Source organism: Talpa europaea (genome assembly GCF_964194135.1).
Source record: "Talpa europaea genome assembly, chromosome: 5".
Taxonomy (NCBI): domain Eukaryota; kingdom Metazoa; phylum Chordata; class Mammalia; order Eulipotyphla; family Talpidae; genus Talpa; species Talpa europaea.
Window position 1 is genome coordinate 86,780,276 of NC_140071.1, and position 21,679 is coordinate 86,801,954.

The 21,679-nt window shown below is 35.7% G+C and overlaps 1 protein-coding gene across 2 annotated transcripts in view; it reads right to left on the reverse strand.

Moving 5' to 3' along the window:
* Window positions 1-21,679, reverse strand: part of CCSER1 (coiled-coil serine rich protein 1) — a gene marked incomplete at both ends in the record, with an annotated part of 1,131,842 nt that overhangs the window by 725,270 nt on the left and 384,893 nt on the right. For both annotated transcript variants that reach the window (XM_084233722.1, XM_084233723.1), the window contains one exon: window positions 15,159-15,236. In XM_084233722.1, coding sequence (XP_084089848.1) covers window positions 15,159-15,236 — 78 coding nt within the window. The remainder of the gene's footprint in view (window positions 1-15,158; window positions 15,237-21,679) is intronic.

The following is a 21,679-nucleotide window of genomic DNA, read 5'->3' on the forward strand; positions in this document are numbered from 1 at the left end:
ATTTTCTTATAGCATTCCAAACAGACAAAGATACAACTCTTGATTGCTTCCTGAATCACAGTCTACAGAAGCAGTGTAAGTTTTTATAAATCATATAATGCCTTTCACATCATTTTCCTTACCACATGGGCAACGCATGAGTAAATATTGATAATTTCTAGATCCTAATTCCCCAGCTTGAGACCTGTGCTTTTCTCCCTTGGCTCAAATTTTATGATAAGAGCAGAAGTAATATCATCAAATGGTTAAAGCCTATAAGAAAAATCAAGAAAGATAAGGAAATAGCTAATGCTACCAAGAAGATAAACTATTGTTGGCTTTATTCCTGTGGACATTATTACTGGAAATTATGACCATTCTCTCTTTAACATGGTGTAGCAACTGGCATGGATCCATTTATCTATTTGGCCCTTTTACAAAGGTTCTATTACCTGGCAAAGACATTCATGGGAGAAAAGTGGGCTTAATTTTACCACCCTTAATTATGTTTTGACAGTTTTGCTCAATTTTTAAAAAATTTTTTCAGACTTGATATACTGTTGCCAAAATCTTACTTGTTAAGCAGGGCCTAACTACTCTAAATAAACCTATATTTTTAATAATATCGGTAATAAAATTCTAATATAGCTTATTTAAAAAATAACAACAGTGTTTGTAACATCTCCTGATATTTCCCATTAGATTAACTAAAGTAGGGTTCCCCTGGTGGCGCAGGCGGTTGAGCATGCGCTGTGGCTGTGAAGCTGTCCGCAGCCTCTGCAGCACCGGTTCGATCCCAACAAGCCGGCGAGGGTCCCACATGGCACGGCGGACCTCTCCTGTTGTGCCCGCTGCTCCCCTCAGCAGCGTATTTCAGTCAGTCTGCCTGCTCTGTGCCCCATTGTCTTTGGTGAATCCTCTCACTCCCCGCATCTCTGGCCTGTACCCCAGTTCTGGTATAAATAAATAAATAAGTCTTAAAAAAAAAAGATTAACTAAAGTAAAAGAGATTACCCCCAAAAAAGAACATACCCAGGTACAGATATAAGCTGATCACTGATAATATAATCAAGATCTAAAAAGAAAATAGGTAATTAGCTTAGAAGAGTATGTGACATTAACAGTTACTCAGAATAGGGGCCTCCCTGGTTGCGCAAGCGGTTAAGATGCAACCTATGGAGCTACCCGCAGCCACCACAACATGAGTTCGATCCCCAGCCAAGGAAGTGACACACATAGCGCAGCAAACCTCTCCTCACTTTCCCACTGCTCCCCTCAGCGGTGTATTTCTGTCAATCTGCCTGTTCTGTTCCCCCTTCTGTCTCTGGTGAATCCTCCCACCCCACATCTCTGGCCTATAACCCAGCTCTTGTATGCATACATAAATAAATCTTAAAAAAAAAAGTTACTCAGAATATTCAAATGATATCTATCTTCAAAATTACTATTATTAAATTGGTGATCAGAGCCTAATAAATCCATCTGGCAATTATTTTTATTTCAATTTTCTGTGTATGGTTCAGTCATTATCCAAGAGGATGAGTACATTTTTGTGAAAATACATTCCATCTTTCCTCTCTTTTATACAGGAACTGGGGTGCAGGTCAGAAGCGCAGGAGGGTGAGAGAATTCACCAGAGCCAGAACGGGGAGCAGAACAGGCAGACAGACTAAAGACACTGCTGAGGGGAGCAGTGAGCGAGGCAGGAGAGGTCTGCTGCACCAAGTGGGGTTCTCCCTGGCCTTCGGGGAAATTGAACCAGCGCTGCAGAGGTTGTGGACAGCTTCGCAGCGCGGCTCTCAACCGCTGCGCCACCAGGGAAGCCCCTGAAATATATTTTAAAGTAATGTTTATAAATTTTCCCACACTATTTATATTTTTATTATAGGAAATAATACAAGTTTCTAATTTTTTATAATTATCTTACAACTTTTAATTTGTATCATCAGCATGCTAATTTTGCCCAGCAGAATAATAAATAAAATTATTTATGTATGGTATGAAAACTTCAGTGAGGGAAAGATAAATTTGTGATGCAAAAGCATAAGAACAGAACATTTGCTCATACTATTTATTTTACTGAATCTGCCAACTTGAACACTTAAAAATTCTGTGTGGTATAATTAAAACAATGGATGCCCAATGTCTTCATTAACCATATAGATATACTATTTCTTTAATATAAAGTTACCAAAGAAATATAAACTTTTCTTAATTGTTTGATCTAAGGTAGAACTGTACTTAATCCCTTGCACATTTTATTTTATAGTTGCCAATGTACATTGATAAGATTCAATTTCTAAAATGCATCTGATATTTACTTAAGTAAATGATTCCAAGATAGAACAGATGGAAGCCATTCTTTATAAACTAAACTCATGTGGACTTCACTTTTGAAAGCTCATATTCATGGTCCATATCAAAAGGATATGTTAATAATGAGTCATAATTTTTGAATTTTATCTTGTTCGTAAATTTCTTATTTAAAGATAACTATGTTAAGAGTATATACATCACACCTATAGGGAAACTCAAGTAATACTAGACATACTAAAAGTCAACAAAGAGGGCCTCTCTATTTGCCTAGGTGTTAAGTCTCAGCACTACCACCGCAAAGGCCCACCACGATGGCCTGAGTTCGATCCCCAACCAGGGAGCTAACCTACCTATGGCACAGCAGACCTCTCCTGCCTCACCTGCTGCTCCCCTTAGCAGTGTATTTCAGTAGATCTGCATGTTCTGCTCCCCACCCTGTGTCCAGCGACTCTTCTCACACTGACCCCCACACCTTCTGGCTGCACCCCAGTTCTTCTATGCATAAATAATAAACTTTTTTTTTTAAAGTCAACATAATCTATGAAAAGGTAATACTGAAATGAGAAATAGACACTGGATCTACCACACAGGATCATCAGTTGCTTGGACTGCAGTTAACAATGATGTTTTTATTTCAAATACATTACTAATTCCCAGCCAGTTCCAATACCTGTGTTAAATGTTAAACACAATAGTGTCAATTTTGGTGTGTACAGTGATGATTGCCACCTCTGCTATCATTTAATATCAAAGTTTTCAGTCAATAGGTGTTAAGGAACATAGTACCAGTCAAGTGTATAGATGATGACTTCAATTGTTTCCAAATAAAATTGTTCTGCTATCTTATTTGTAGACAGAACAAATGTTTAAGTGCTATCAAGTGTTGAAGTGGAATCCCCAAAACAAGACTGAGTTCATCAAGACTTACTTTTGGGACCTTCCTTGTGGCCCAAGGGTTAAGTCTCAGCACTATCACTACTATGGCCTGAGTTTGATGCCCAGCCAGGGAGCTGACCCACATGGCACAGCAGAACTCTCCTGCTTTGCCTGCTACTCCCCTTAGCAGCACATTTCAGGCAAACTGCCTATTTGGCTCCCCACTCAGTCTCTGGTGAATCCTTTTACCACCCACCACCCTCCAGCCGGCCTGCAACTCTGGCCTACAACCCAGTTCTTCTATAAACAAACAAACAAACAAACAAACAAACAAACAAATATTTTAAAAAATCTTTCTCAAAATTTATTTTCTTTCAAGAAACACATAAAAGTTTTCTTTATTTCCCAATTGTGAAAGGTTTTTAGTGGATTTAGGATTTTGCTAGCAACAACATCCTGTATTGTAGGTACAAATGAATCTAGAAATATCTACCCATGTTCTGTACCTGAATTATATTACTTAATGTCAAGTATTATATTATGGATTCATTTTCTTAAAAAACACTCACTTTGCCAATTATAGAATACAAAGCAAATCTATTTATCTTGTAATATTCTAGGGCTCTTTTTAATTCAATGATAAAGAATGTGGCTCTTTTAATTCTATTTTCTAGTCCTGTCCACTAAAAATATAAAAGGAAAATTTTTAATAGAGTGAGCATATAGAGCAAAACCCAGTGCTCGGAAAGTACCAATCTATGCAAAGATGATGAAACTCATTGGGATTTAAACTCAAGGAAGAAATTGAATGTGTAAGATGAGGATAGATAGGGGGTGCACACTTTTTTTAAAGATTAATTTATTTTTATATGAGAACTGAGGTACAGGCTAGAGGTGTGGGAGGGTGAGAGGATTCACCAGAGGCAGAGCAGGGAATAGAACAGGCAGACTGACCGAAGTACACTGCTGAGGGGAGCAGAGGGCGAGACAGGAGAGGTCTCTCCCACCATGTGGGTTTCTCCCTGGCCGGCTGGGAATCAAACTTGCTGCGGACAGCTTCACATGCTGCAGACAGCTTCATAGTACTGCGCTCAACCCACTGCACCACCGGGGAGGCCCTGGGGTACACATTTTTTTAAGGATGTATTAATGTTGATAAGTTCTATATCTTGTACATGTCTCCCTAAAATTATTTGCACAATGTGTGAGAAGGATCTGGGTAGCAATATGTAGCTAACAAACAACATTAAATAATTTATTTATTTTTCCATTAAAATTTTTCCCCTTGAGATCTACTATGCCCAAGAGATACTATATGACTTTTAACAAACATTAAATAAAATAGATGTTGAGCTTAATTTATGCAATATTAAATTTTATTTGTTTTAGTAGGATAATGAATTATATTTTCTTACTATGAACATTCATACATTATTAATACTACCTACATCTAAATAATACTTACGATGCTCAAAGTTTGTTTTGATGAACCATTAGGATCAAAGTTATTATGAAATAATAATATGCAAACATAACATATATTGATTGGTAGTTATTTCATTTAAATTTTACTCTCAATGTTTGTGATCAAGACTTTAGTCAAATACTTTAATGCAATAATTCTACAATAATCTCAACCATAAAAAGTTAAAGATTTAACTGAATTTTCTAAATTTAATGGAAATTAAAATAGCATTGGTAAAATATATTCATATTAATGCACTACAAACAACTAAGGCGATTTCTTATCTCCTATGCTATATCCCTTCAAATCCAAACTCCTCACACTTGAATTTTACCACACTGAAAACTGGTTTAATAAGAGAATATCACATATCCAAATGGTAGATTAAATACTGTTGCAGATCTCATAATTTTCCATCAAGAGGTAGTTTATTTTCACTTGCCTTGAGTTAAGCTTGGCCCCCATTATAGCAAAGAGTAACCACAGTCTTAATCCTGTCTGTCTGTTATCGGCAAAATAATTTTCCCCAAATTAATGTGTTGAAGTTCCAATTCTCTGTACCTCAGTATATAACCATATTTGGAGATAAAGTTTAAAAGCCAATCAAGTTAAAAGGAGGCATTTGTATGGGGTGTTACTCCAATAGAATGGCTGTCCTTATAAGAAAAGAAAGATACACAAGGGGTGTGTGAGCACAGAGAAAAGACCATGGGAAGACACAGGTTGTTACCTGCAGGTTGTTACCTACAGACCTAGGAGAGAGGGTTCAGCAGAACCAGCCCTGCAGACAACAAGAACTTAAACTTTTATCCTCCAGAATTGTGAGAATATACATCTTTGCTGTTTAAGTTACCTAGTTTGTGACATTTTGTAATAGTAATAAGAAATTGATGTCTTCCCTCAGAATGCCCTGCTTGTAAAATTGGTCATTAATCAATGACTTCTGAGACCTTGACCAGTAAATAGTACAATACATTCACATAAAACTTTCCATACATGAAAAGAATGTATCTCTGTGCCTGAACTTTTTGTAGAAACTATTATTATTATTACTTTTTAAAGATTTATTTATTTATTTATTCATTCATTCATTCATTCATTCATTCATTCATTTATTTATTTGTTTATTTATTTATTTATACAAGCACGGGTACAGTCAGAAGCGCGGGAGGGTGAGAGCATTCACCAGAACCACAGCGGGAACAGAACAGGCAGACAGACGGACTGAAATACACTGCTGAGGGGAACAGCGGGCGACAGGAGAGGTCTGTGCACCCTGTGGGACCCTCGCCAGCAGCCAGGGTTTGAACCGGCGCTGCAGAGGCTGCGGGCAGCCTCGCAGCCCAGCGCTCAACTGCTGCCCCACCAGGGGAGGCCCAGAAACTATTATTTTGCTGAGTACTTGATTTCCTTCTAGCAGTATGGGATTTCTGTACATGTTAGGAACAGGATTCTTTCATGACCTATCCCCAATAAAATCCTTGTTGCTAAATTTTTAACAAGCTTCAGTAGGTAGAGCTATCATATATATGTTGATTTATTTTCACTGTTGGCAGAACAGAGTATTTTCTTTGTTAATTACATGTTGAGTTTTGCAAGCACTTCTTTTTTTTTTTTTTAAAGATTTATTTATTTGTTTATTTATACAAGCACTGGGTACAGTCAGAAGCATGGTAGGGTGAGAGAATTCACCAGAGCCAGAGCGGGAGCAAAACAGTCAGACCAATGAAATACACTGCTGAGGGAAGCAGTGGGCGCGGCAGGAGAGGTCTGCACGCCATGTGGGACCCTCGCTGGTGGCCAGGGATCGAACAGTCGCTGCAGAGGCTGCAGGCACCCTCGCAGCCCAGCGTTCGACTGCTGCGCCACCAGGGCAGGCCTAGAGTTTTGCAAGCACTTCTAACAAATCTCTGAAGGTTGTCAAAGTGTTGGAAACCACTGACAAACCTTTTAACTGCTTATCCATTAGAAGGACTGAGAAATCTAGATGTGTATTTCTTATCTAGTCCATAATTAGCCTAGCAATATCTGTTTTATCTTTTCTTAGAACATTCATCCTGGAGGAAGTAGCGGCCATGTCCATCTAAAGTATCATCTAAAACTACCATGCTGGGGCCTCCCTGGTGGCGCAAGGGGCTAAGCACTGCACAGTGAAGCTATCCGCAGCCTCTGCAGCATGAGTTCGATCCCTGGTTGGCCAGAGAGCTACCCACCTGGTGCAGCAGACCTCTCCTGTCTCACCTGCTGCTCCCCTCAGCAGTGTATTTCAGTCAGTCTGCCTGTTCTGTTCCTCACTGTGTCTCTGGTGAATCCTCTCACCACTTGCACTTCTGGGCTGTACCCCAGTTCTTGATGCATAAATAAATAAATCTTAAAAAAATAAAAAAATAAAACTACCATGCTATGAGAAAATTCAAGCTAGTCCACAGCAGTCATGTGGATATGTATCCCACTCAAGTCCTCAGATGATTCCTTTCTCAGTCTCTGACACCATCAATTCATAAAATCTCAAACTAGAACTTTTCAGTTGAGCTCAGTCAACTTACAAAATCATATGTGACAATAAGACATTATTATTTTCGACTGCCAAACTACTGAAATGATTTATTAAGCAGAAACTATTGTTTTTATGTCATCCAAAATACTGCTTAACATAAACATACAGCTACTAGATCCTTCCTAAAATTTATCCTATTAGGGAAACATATTGATACCACTTGGCATTGAAAATTATTTTATAACATAAATTGATTTTAATTATATAATTATGTGATTTTATATTCAAAATTAATCAGCTACTTCTTAGAGGACTATTTTTGCCCACTTATTTCTTCCACTAAAGGAGTCATATTTATGTGCCATAATTATCGACCTATAAGAATCCTTATCAAATTATAAGTTATGTCTAGAATTACCTGAGTGATTTTCAGCGGTCTAAGAGAGAAAATAGTTTACCAAAGTTAGTATCCCTAAATATAACTAAATATAACTATATATCTCTAAATATAACTGTATTTGTTTTGAATTATCAATAACATATAGTTAGCCCTTCTGCCTCACACCTATGAACAAAATTAAACCAAATCAACAAATAAGACTTTATTAACTGACATATACATCATGATATCTACTTATTTGCAATGTTTGGAAAACAATGGGATTAGAAGGAGGAAAATATGAAAACAATATTTTAGGATACTAGAACACTAGAATCGGAAATAATTTTTGACATTGTTCTTTTTTTGATATCCCATGTAAAATTCATTAAAAATTTCTGACTCACATTAAAAATATGTTCAAAACCCAGCCAATGCTTTTATCGGCTTTAATCACTCCCATTTTAGTCATTATCTCTCATCTACAGAAACTTGGTCTTGACTCAACATTTCTGTTGCTGCCGAGATCTAGACAGAATCATAATAATCATTTTACAATAAAGTCTAGTTATGCCGTTCTTTCCCCCAAAACACTTCATTGGTATGTCAGTAAAGTAAAACTTTTTACTATCACCTACAAGATCCTACATAGTCTGTTTTCTTTCCAACCTAATCTCTTATTATCCCCTCATTCAATTTATTCCAGTCAAAAGGGCATTCTTGCCCATCCAATAAACACTTTTTTCCTGCCTCATAATTTTATACTTAGTATTCTTAAGCTATTTCACGTAGATAGATCAGTGACTTACTCTTCTTCATTACTGTTTCTGCTAAAATGTCCTTGCATCAGAGAAGACTTTAAAACAAATAAAACATAACAAACAACAAAAACCAGCCAAACACTTCAGAATCTCATTCTTCCTTCAAATCCTGATTTATGTTTTATCATAGCATTGGTCATCCTTACCTATGTGTTTTTATTTTTTGTAATGATCTATCTCTCTATACTAGACCCCCAAAAACATGAAAGAAGGGATTTATTCTATGTTGTTTACACTGAAGCAGCAGTGCCTCTATTATTATCAAGTATAAGGTAGGTACTAAATAAATTGATTCATTACTGAATGAATTAATAGTTGGCAAAATAAAAAAAAAATGACCAGAAATGCAAAATATATAGTTTAGCATACTTTCTGAAATATAAAAAAAAATCCCTAATGACAAGATAGACCATTAGATAAATTGAACAGAAAAAGCTTATAAGCAAAACAAAACGAAACAAAAAATAAAGTATATTGATGCTATAGAGGTTATTCCACTATCAGATCCCTCTCTTCTGGAGTCGCCAATGTGCTCTTTTTGTTTGTGATGGTTCCCAACAAAATCAACTGATATTACTTAGAATATTGATATTTAATATCTAATGAGTAAAATACCAAGAGGGCTTTGTTCACAAAGTGTTTTTTTCTGGTATCTGTAATAACTGCAACATTGTTGTTTCAATGGAAGTTGTATTTCAGGAAGTGTGTGTGACTAGGGAATTAAAGGAAAATTCATTGTGGTATATCCCTGATGTGAAAATACTATATATCCCTATGGTTACAGAAATAATTATGTATTTCTTTTTTCCCCTCCTAACTAATGTTTTATTATTTATTTATTTAAAGACTTATTTATTTATGCATATAAGAGCTGTGGTACATACCAGAGATGTGGGGGGTGAGAGGATTCACCAGAGACAGAGTGGGGAACTGAACAGGCAGATTGACTGAAATACACTGCTGAGAGAAGCAGTGGGAGAGATAGGAGAGGTCTGCTTTGCCATGTGGGTTGCTCTCTGGCCAGCCAGGGATCGAACTCCTGCTGCAGAGGCTGTGGATTGCTTCATAGTGTGGTGCTTAACCCTGACGCCATCAGGGAGGCCCAATAATGTTTTATTATATCAATATTTACCAGTTTCCCTTAAGGCAAATTCATTGTATGTTCTCATTCTCCCGCCAAATAATAAGCATTTCCATTAATTATTTTTCATAAGAGCTATCTGAGATAGGAACTCATCTACATACTTGGTGGTATAAAATAAAATAAGTATCATGACTTCTATGAGTGAATATTAAATTCTATTCTTTATCAACGTAAGGGATTGATGTTTAAAATATGTTTCCACTCTCACAGTTGTATGTAAATTACAAGGGGTTTAGAAGAGATATTTGTTTAGAATTACCTATAACATATAGGACTTTTTAAAACTTAGAAATATCTCTTCTATAAAAAATAATAGCTAACACTTATATATACAAAATACTATGTATTATCCTAAGTACTACTTGTTTATTAACTTATTTAACCTAATAAGAACCCAATGAAGAAGTAGTTGATATTGTCCCTATTTTACAAATGGACAAGTTGAGTCATAAAATAACTTGTGAGTCCATAAATATAGTGGAAAAACTGGGGCTCATCCCCAGCAGTTGCCTAGCAAGGTTACATTGCCTCTAATGTTTTAAACTCTCTTTTACTGCAATGGACATGTTTTGAAAAAAAAAATGTACATTGTTTATAAAATAAAAAGGTCAGTACAAAACTATACACTTTCATTTTCCAAAAAATTATTTATTTATTTATTTATTTATCCATTCATTCATTCATTCATTCAAGCACTGGGTATAGTCAGAAGTGCGGGAGGTTGAGATAATTCACCAGAGCCAGAGCAGGGAGCAGAACAGGAAGACTTACAAAATACACTGCTGAGGGGAACAGCGGGCAGGGCAGGAGAGGTCTGCGCGCCATGTGGGACCCTTGCAGGTGGCAGGGGATCGAACCAGTGTTGCAGAGGCTGCGGTCAGCTTTGCAGCCCAGCACTTTACTGCTATGCCACCAGGGGAGGCCCCTAAAACTATACACTTTTAACTGATTGATCCAAATAGATGATGGTTAAATCATCAGAGAAATGTAAATCAAAAACCGCAATAACAACTCAAACCTGTGAGAATGGATCAAGTTTAAAAATGGATTTTGTTTAAAAACAAAACAAAACAAAACCACAAACAATGAGAATTGGTAAGGGTGTGGAGAAAAAGGAACCATATTACACTGATGGTAGAGTGTTCCAGCTTCTATGCAAAGAAGTGTGGAGATTCCTCAAAAGACTAAAAACAGGTCTGACAAATGACCCATCAGTTCCACTCCTTTGCATCTTCCAAAGAGCACAAAAGCACTAATTCAAAAGGAAACCTGTACACCTATGTTTATTGCAGCACTATTTATAATAGCCAAGATATGGAAACAATATAAATGCTCCAGAACAAATAAGTGGTTCATGAAGAGGTTGAATAGATACAAAAAGGAATATTACTCAACAATCAAAAAGGATTAGCTCATGTCATTCATGGAAACATCTATGAAACTGGAAGGGATTATTCTAAGTTTAGTGAACCCAAAGGTAAAACATAAATACTGGTGGTTTCAACTACATATGGAATTGAGAGAAACCCAAGAATCAGGAAAAAATGCATTGTAAGAACAACTCTTGGAAACAGACCATAGATGTGAGACAATCAGGAGGGATGGGGGTGGGGGAGAGAAAGGGAGAGAGTAGTAAATGGGAGGAGGAGAGCACAATGGAATATGGTAGAGGACTATGGGTGCTTTGGTGGTGGTAAAACAATGGTTATCCTACCTGAAGGAAGAAATACTATATATATATATATATACACATATATATATATATAAATATATATATATATCAATCACACACACACACACATATATATGCATGCATATATATATATATATAAATTAAGGATAGTTTTTTTAAAAAAGAAAACAAAGTAGATTATGGTCAAAACTATTTTTTCTGGATTTTTTTTTTCTATTAGATTTTTCCTACCCACTAATTGAGAACAAATTGTGAGTTAATATATTTTATTAAATTCTGAATGTATGCTCTTCTGAAGTGGATTTAAGCATGATTTCTAACCCTAACATCTGAATATTTCATGGCAGGATAATATTTTGAGACATTAATTTATTCTCTATTTCCTCATCTCTGGTCTTTGTTTAAACAAAGCAGCTTTGTTATTTTTGAAGTGAGGGTTGTGTCAGTGCAGAAGAATCTTCAGGAAATTCCTTTCCTCAGTTGTGTTTCTAAAAAGTGTAGTAAGATTTTTTTTTTTTCAGTGCCTTGGTTAATTAAAGGAAAGCAAGGAAAAGTTTTGATAGTAGTATGAGTAGAGTTTTTATAGTTTACACTAACAGTGCAGTGATTTTAACAGGAACTGAACTGATGTGTGGGGAGAATAGAAAAGTAAATATATAGGGAATGGACTAACTTTGAGTGAAGATACGTTTTAATTTATTAAAAAAAAATAAACTGAAGAATGGGCCAACACTGTTAGTGCTTAATATGTCTTAGAGTGGAAAAGAAGCAACGGTCCCAAACAAGAATTATCATCTTTAATTGATTTATCTTCTAAATTTAACCTACCTTTCTTGACTTCAGAGATTCTCCAAGCTGCTACCCCATTTTCTTCCACATTTAGTTTATTAGATTCTACTGTGGGACATTCATATTGGAACTAATTTCTCATCTAACATTCAAGTCAAAAACAAATAGTGAAAAATTAGCTAATATTTGTATGTGTACCTATACACACATGCATATGCATACGTATGTGTGTGTATGCACACACAATTTTATTTTATTTCAAATGGAATGGTTAAAATCAATTTAATAATGTGGTAGCATACAGTTGAATAGCTTGGATTCCATATTTCTGAATCATAAAGTGTTGCAAACCAATGTTACCTTAATTAAAAAATCATTAACATATAAAGTTAATATGAATGCCATTCTAAAGATATTAGTGAAAAGAAAGCATTCACCTTGACAAATGAGACAAAACAGAAAATTCTCCTCCAAGGGTTATATATGCATGCTTCTAAAATACACCAAGAGAAGGAAGGGATACATTTCTTTTAGTTAACTTAACTACTTTGCAGGAGAATAGATAAAATCAAGTTTCTCAATTAGCCATCAAAGCTTCTGTTTCAGAGGATTTGCCTTCAAACACTAGAGCAGATATTGATGGCAATGGATGATGAAATTACTGCCTTAGGAAAGTGGGATTTAAAGAAAATTCTTCTTATTTTAAAATGAGAAACCAAGTTATATCAATGGGAATGACATATTTTCTCTGATTGCCATTGGTTTAATATCATATTTTGAATAATTTTAGGAACAACTGAATGGTAACATCAGTTTCTTTCAGGATATCATTACAAGAAAATGTAAATGCATTCAATGTGTTATGTAGTTTTCAGCACATTTTTGCAATTATAGTCACTACGATATATTGCAAAATAGCTTATATATATATATTGTGTGTTTATATAAGGATATTCTATTACTAATTTACATGTTATTTTACAAACAAAATATAGAGAAGCCAATGCAGTTTTATTTCATAATTTCAGTATTTAATTTTAGATAATTTTAAATACTCATAAGAGTTTTTTATATCTACTCAAAAAGTCTGAGGTAAAATATGAAAAATATTCATTTCACAGAAGAAGTAATTTAAAAGGTACTAGTGCTATATTGATCATTAAAATTCAACATTATATATTATAAGCACTCGGGTGTTTTAATTACTTATAAAACCACTTATGCACATTAACACGGAAACAATATTGATCCCTTAGAATCAGTCAGAGAAAATAAGAAAATTATATTTATATCACCTTTATGTCTGTCAGCAGTTTTTACAATATATCTAACTTTTTCTATGATCTCCACTAAAAATAAATGTTAATTTTCATGGAGTGGGGTCATTATCAATATAATTAAAAAGAGAAAATGATTTCCAGTAATGTCGTGAGAATTCAATTAAATCCTGTTACATAAAATGTTCTTCCATAAACTTTGCTATATCCATACCCATAAAATGAAAATAACTCTAAATTAAACAATATTATCTTCTCCATTAGTTGTATCAAATTTATCAATAAATAATGCAATCAGAAAATTATTTCATATTTAACAACTAATTCTCTGATGTATAAATGAGTTTGTAGCAAATATTATCTATCATTAAGCAAAAAGTCCGTAATTAGAAAACCAAAGATCCACAGTGGATTCATAGCCTTTTATAATTTTCTTCTTTTTTTTTTTTTAATCTTTTTATTTATTTATTTATTTATACAAGCACTGGGTACAGTCAGAAGCACGGGAGGGTGAGAGAATCCACCAGAGCGGGGAGCAGAGCAGGCAGAAGGACCGAAGTACACTGCTGAGGGGAGCAGCGGGCGGCAGGAGAGGTCTGCGCACCATGTGGGACCCTCATCCGATGGCCGGGGAGCAGCCGGGGATCGAACCAGCGCTGCAGAGGCTGCGGGCAGCTTCGCAACCCAGCGCTCAACCGCTGGGCCACCGGGGAGGCCCTATAATTTTCTTCTTAATAATAAAGCAAACATTGAGTGTCTGGAAATCTATGCCAGTCAATGTATGAGATGTGAGCAAAATTAAGTTAAATATGATATGGCTCTTATATGAAAAATGTAAAACAAAAAGTAATACGATAAAACACAAAAATCATAAAAGCCATAATGAAACCCAAAATGTGTATCTGCCTGCCTTTAAGTCAAACTGAACTAAAAACATTACATTCAAGTGCAACATCCCAATGTTCTAAGATTTTATTTCCCATTCTTACAAGGCTTTATTTTCAATAATCCTAAAAAAAATCCAAACATCATTGGTAAAAATATAAAAATACCTGATTTGCAAGCTCTGGCTTAAAGAGAAATAATAAATCTTAAATAGTAAAACAAGAATATTTCTTCAGGTTCTCCCCAGTGGTGCAGTGGTTGAGCGCTGGGTTGCGAAGCTGCCCGCGGCCTGTGCGGCACCAGTTCGATCCCCGGCTGCTCCCCGGTCACCAGAGGAGGGTCCCACATGGTGCGCAGACCCCTCCTGCCGCCCGCTGCTCCCCTCAGCAGTGTACTTCGATCCTTCTGCCTGCTCTGCTCCCCGCTCTGGCTCTGGTGAATTCTCTCACCCTCCCGCGCTTCTGACTGTACCCAGTGCATATATAAACAAACAAACAAACAAATAAATAAAACATGCCTCTATAAAAAAAATAAAAAAAAGAATATTTCTTCATAATTATAAACTTAAGAATTCTACTAATAATGATTTGCATATTTACTAAAATATTTTTGAATACGAAGTTTATATGTCAGTTTTGATTTTGGCAAATATTTTGTGATGATTAAATAATTATGACCTAGAGTCATAAATTAAAATTTAACCAGATAATAAAAAATTAACCACTTGTTAAGGTCAATTGATTTTAAACTAATTGCTTAAATTAATAGAAATACAAATAAAAATATGAAGCCTTTAATTCATTACATCAAACTATGGCAATAAAATCACTGTCTCTTATGTGAAAGGCAAACAATGTGTTCCATAAAATATTCATTTCCATCCCAGTCTTTACATTGATTTAGCAGTGTAAAGAACAGAAAAATAACAAAAAAAATTTGAAAATATAATATTTACAGATTAAAGTTGTTCACTCACCATTTATGCATGAACTATTTTACTACAGTAAAATATTTATTAGCTATCTTAAAATTATTACCTTGAAAGGCAATGGTTCTTCAGTAAGAGGACTGACTGGAAGTGAAGTGCTGCTACTAGCAGGGCTCATATCTGCACTCTGAAAAGAAAAAAACATGAATTGAGGTACTTTTTTGTATTCATTTTTATTCTTAATGTAAAATCTAATCTTTCCTATTAAAATTAAACAAAAATAAGTGAAATATGAAAACAAAAATTCATTATTATTTAATGTATTTTTCACTAAGTAGAATTAGTTATCTGAGAAATTAGACATGTTACCACTTCTCAGTGTACATTTTAAGTATATTTCAATAAATAAAATGATCAATTCTTGTGTTAGGATGGCATTTATTTCATTAGCTTTTTTGAAAAGAAAATTAAATTATATCTGCAATGATTTATTTTGTTGTTATTTTGCCAGCTTTCAGTTTGATTTTCCAATATTCATTTTTCATTTTTTTCTTTCATGGATATTTGTTTTGTAACCAATTCTTGTTCATTATGAAAACCATATCTTCCATTAATATCAACAGCAAAATGCAGACATTGATTTTTTTAATAGTAGATTTATTTTCTATGTTTTTAAAGATTTATTTATTTATGCATACAAGAACTGGGGTACAGGCCAGAGGTGTGGGGTGGGGCGAGAGAATTCACCAGTGACAGAGTGGGGAACAAAACAGGCAGACTAACTGAAATACACTGCTGAGGGGAGCAGCGGTCGAGGCGAGTCAGGAGAGGTCTGCTGTGCCATATGGGTAACTCCCTGGCCGGGGATTGAACTTGTGCTGCAGAAGCTGCAGATAGTGTCATAGATTGTGTCTCAACTCCTGTGCCAACAGGGAGGCCAATATTAGATTTATTTTAAAAACATTCATAGTCCTGATATTTTACAATTTTCTTAATATATTCTGTTAAGCAAAACTTTTAAGGACAAAAGTTTTATACAATATAAGAGAATTATTAGTATACTGCTAGTACTGATAGTCCATTAAAATATAATCAATAAAACTTAAGTAATTGATTATCATAACAAAATATATTTTAGGTACTCGTAATTATTTTTATAAAAGGATGAAAAGATACCATATAATATATAGTAAGTTGATTTATTTCACTATATTGTTAATTTTTCTTTTTTTCTTTTATATATTTTTACATCATTTTTCATTTTTGCACAATGTATGCATTTTCATCTTGGGTACATTATCCATACAATTCCCACCCCTCTTATTTTGACCCTAATCCCTCCCCCACCAGTGTGTCTCTGGTTTATAGTTGCTTGTTGATTTTGATTTTTACTTTATTATAATTAGTCCTTTTCCTGGTTTCTTATTTAGGTTTTCTAAATTCCTGCTATGAGTGAGACCATCGGCATTTTTCTCTTTCTTTCTTGTTTATTTCACTGAGCATGATCCATTCCAGCTCCATCCATGTTGTTGCAAATTGCTTGAGTTTATCTTTTTTGATTGCTGAGTAATATTCAGCATCACTTTTAATCAGGGAAATGCAAATCAAAACTACAATGAGATACCACCTTACACCAGCGTGAATGGCACATATTAAACAAAAAACTAGCAACAACAAATGTTGGTGAGAATGTGGAGAAAAAGGAACTCTCCTGCACTGCTGGTGGGAGTGAAAACTGGTCCAACCCCTATGGAAAGCTGTGGGGAGATTTCTCAACCTGCTAAAGCTGGAGCTTCCATATGATCCAGCAATGTCACGCCTAGGTATTTACCCAGAGGACACAGAATCATTAATTCAAAAGGGCACCTGCACCCCTATGTTTATAGCAGCACTATTTACAATAGCTAAGCTATGGAAACAACCCAAATACCCAAAAATAGATGACTGGATCAAGATGATGTAGTGCATAAAAACAATGGAATATTTCACCATATTCTTAGCTATTTCTCTCAGAGGAATTTTTCCATTTAAGTAAATAAGAAAATGAAATTTGAAATAAATACATGCCTATATATTTTTCAGCTTGGATTCCAAATGAACATGTGTACAGATACAGAAAAAAAAAATTGCAGTAAAGATTATAGCAAAAAATAATTAAACTTGATTAAGATGAGAGAACAAGTAGACAAGTTTGACTGATATAAGTTCAGTCAAAGGACCTGATGTTCCTTAGCAACTTCTATTTTTTTATTAGTATCATGCATTCAATTGATCCAGGTGTACAATAAACAAAGACATGCTTTAAATATCCACCAAAGGGGAATTATATCCGACTGTCTAGTCTAGAAGCAATAGAAAACTCTACATATTGGAACAAAGATAGTATTTTTTTTATATATATAACGTGTACTGCAACATCTAGAAACTGATATAAGCCTGTGTTGATTCAGAATAGCTCTAGGAGGTAATTAGGTGAAAAACTGAATAATAATCTACTAAAGGAATCTGTAAAATCTTGCACTATGGTAGAAGTGAGTAAGTTACTGATTTTAATTTCTAAATTTACTCAATTTTTTGACCATTTGATCAAAATCAGGAAATATTCTGAAGTGCTGACCTTCACTATATTATTATGTAATGGAGAAGCAAAGATTTTCTTTGGAATGAATTTATCACAGTATTCTAACATAAGAAATGATTAATATTCTTTGGCAGAAATAGAAAAACATGACTACTGAGAGATATTTTTTCAACATTAGATATTGCATGATAGATTATTAAGCAAGTGGTAGTATACTCATATGTAGCTCAATTATCCTATATTTTCCTGAAGTACTGATATTCTGTGTAGCACATTTAAGTATCATGATCTTAAAAATAATATATTAAGGAAACAGAGAGGATATTCAGTTGTGAAAATAGCCTAGATCATATTGAAACTTTTTTTTAAGATTTATTTATTTATTTATACAAGCACTGGGTACAGTCAGAAGCACAGGAGGGCGAGAGAATTCACCAGAGCCAGAGCAGGGAACACAACAGGCAGACCGACGAAATATACTGCTGAGGGGAGCAGCGGGAGCGGCAGGAGAGGTCTGTCGCGCCATGCGGGACCCTCGCCTGGCAGCCAGGGACTGAACCAGCGCTGCAGCGGCTGCGGGCAGCTTTGCAGCCCAGCGCTTAAATGCTGTGCCACCAGGGGAGACCTGATCATATTGAAACTTTTAAAAAGAGTACTACAAAAGGACACTTACGACAATACTAAAACAATACAACAATAGGATCAAAGGACAGAGCCAACCCAACGTGGTAGACAGATCACTGTCAGTGAGTTCTTACCCTTTGTGAAACCACTCAGCTTACAAGCCTGTCTAACAACAGGGTTTATTCAACAATCAGGAGACTGGGGAAATGGATAGAGTTTCAAGGCCACAAATGGCCAATTGTCTCATGCCAGACAGTGTCCAAAGTCCCAAACAACAGCCACTCACAGAAGGTGAGGTGACACAGCAACAGCCCACAGCAGCAGCTGGGCCTGATATAGAACCAGGTAGTTAGAGACTCGACGGCAACAGGGGTGGGGCTGAGAATCAGAGGCTATGGTCAGTAATTCGAAATGCTGTAATGAGCCCAACAGTACTTCTTGCAGACAAATATCAGAGGTAGGGTTGGAGGCAAATGAAGTAGTTGAGTCTGCAAAAGTCTGTGGAGGTGTGGATGTCTAGAGGTCTGGAAGTCTAGAATTCCACACAGGTTTGCTGAATCCCCTGGAGGTCCACAATGCTTCCATCTTTTTAGAAGCCATCTGCTGAATCTTTCTTCTTTCAAGGTTGTCCGATAAATGCTTCCTCTCTGAAGACCGGGAACAGAAATCTTCTTTGTCAGAGGCTGGGAGCAGAATCCTTCTTTGAAGTTGGTTTAATGAAAGTGTCTTTCACTTCAGAGACCAGAAAACCATTCTTGTTTGTGAGACTTGGAGCAGGATGCATCAAGCTGGTTCGTGCTCTGCCTTTCATTTCCTTTAGGGTCCCCCACACTATAAATTAGAGCATTTTCAAACCCAAGCATACGGTTGGACTGTTTAGCACCGAGCAGCTTGTTTTGCATTTTTAAACTGAATAACTAATGATGTAGCATGAACATGATTGGTCCATTTAGCTTGCACCTAATGATCCTTTTAGTTTACACCTGATTGGTTCATGTATGATCCTTGAATTAGATATAAAATAGGGAAATGTCTACTCCAGCCTACACTCAGGTCAGCGCAGGCTGATGGTCCTGTGGACTCCGGGGAGCCATGGGTGGAGCTGGCTTTGCTGGAGCTGAGGGAGAAGGAACACCCACAATGGGAGGATGAGAGCAGTGTGCCTCAGTCCCAACTAAGCCACCTTGCCCTGTATCTTCCAGCACTGCAGCGACCCAGTTACAATATTACTGCAGACAGAGGTTCCTAAACTTCCATGCATAAGCTCAAATCAAGCTTCTTGGGTAACTATTTTTTTAGGATTGAGTTCCCCCACAACTTCCCAGATATAATGTGTTATTCTAAACATTGAGGAAAGTAGACTTCAAGGGCCTCCCCTGTGATACAGCGGTTGAGCGCTGGGTTGTGAAGCTGCCCACAGCCTCTGCAGTGCCGGTTCGATCCCCAGCTGATCCCCAGCCACCAGAGGAGGGTCCCACATGGCGCACAGACCTCTCCTGATGCCCGCTGCTCCCCTCAGCAGTATACTTCGGTCCTTCTGCCTGCTCTGCTCCCAGCTCTGGCATTGGTGAATTCTCTCACCACTCAGCGCTTCTGACTGTACCCAGTGCTTGTATAAATAAATAAAAAAATCTTTTTTAAAAAAAAAAAAGAAAGTAGACTTCAAAATTCAAATCATGGGATCTCGACTCTTTGAATGTCATTCTTCAAGAACAAATGTTCTAGTTTTAACTTTCAAATCAATCTTATAACATGACACACTAATTCTATAGTTCTTAGGAAATCTTGAGAAATATTACCAAAAAAAATCAATCTTATATGACAACATCTGATAAAATGAATTTAATTATGAGGTGGAGAAATACCAAAATAGAATAAAGCTATCTTCAAATTTAGCTTATTGTTTTTCCATTTGTCTTTCAGTGATCTGTAATTTAGGTGTCATTCCAACATGTTTACCCTTTTAAATAAAATACTTTTGTAATCTCTTCAGATATAAGTCTTATCTATATTTGGTTTTTAAATTCATTACCCTTTCATTTAATAATAGCAACACTGACACACTATATATCTAAACACAGATTGACAAAGCACTTCATAAGTTACATTTGATGATTTTATTTAGTTTTGTTATTATTTTTTTAATTTAGGTAATAATGGTTTACAACATTGTGTATGACTTAGAAGCACAGGATTACCCCTTCATGTGTATCTTACTGCAACACACCCAAGGCATTTGATGTTTTTAAAGTTAAGAGTAGGTATTTTTCCACAATTTTCTTCATAAAATATTTTGTTAGAATTATGGCTTCATCTGCTTTTGATATATTTCAAAGACTTTGGAAATGACTGTTACACAATAAGGAGAAAGCAAATCCCATGAGACTATAAAACAGTTTTTTTTTTCTTCTATACAAGAAATAATGCACACAGCAAGGAATCTACGCAATTTTCATGTAACATCTTTGAGTTTTTAATCCACTTGGACACTGCACTGGAGCTACTTTGCAGGTTAAAGAAGTCTATCTTAATTCTGACCATTGCCCTAAAACCTGATTTTCTGCTTGCAAATCTAGTAGATATCTGCTTATTTCCAAGTAGTAGCATGATTTAATAACATAAAATTTATTATTTTCCCTACATTTACAATGGCATTGCACACACATTGTTAACATTTCTGTGCTCTCTATTTCTCGTATACGCCAGCTTCTTTTATGTAAATTTTCCTCCAATGACATCTTTGAGTTCAATAATAAAATCTAGACAAATACTTGCTTTTGAGAAGATCAGATATTTTATGAGTATCATCCTCTTCTCATGCACAACGTTCTTCAGTTTTTTTTTTTTTGTATTGAAATAGTTTCAAAGAAACTGTTCACTGCCATGTCCCTGTTTTTAGTTTATGATTATCCTAAATTTGCAAGTTCTTTCATTCCTCATCTCCAATCTATCTTTTGCTTTAAACCTAACTTATAGAAGTATAACATGTCTATACTAAAATGCAGTATTTAAATGTATTTTTAGATGACTTTTGACCTAAGTGTGCACATGTGTAGCTACCACCAAAATCAAGATATAGGGTATTTTAATTCCAAGATTTTTCCTATATTGGAAGGGGGAAACTATACTTTCAAAATAAAAACAATGTAAACTAAGATTACCTCAAAAACAATACAGGGCCTGCCTGGTGGCATGTGTGGTTAATCACAGCACTGTGGAGCTATCTGCATCCTCTGCATCATGAGTTAGATCCCCAGCCAGCCAGTGAGATACCCACATGGCACACAGACCTCTCCTGCCTCGCCCTCTGCTCCCCTCAGCAGTGTATTTCAGTCAGTCTGCCTGTTCTGTTCCCCACTCTGGTGAATCCTCTCACCTCTCACACCTCTGGCCTGCACCCCAGTTTTTGTATGCATAAATAAATA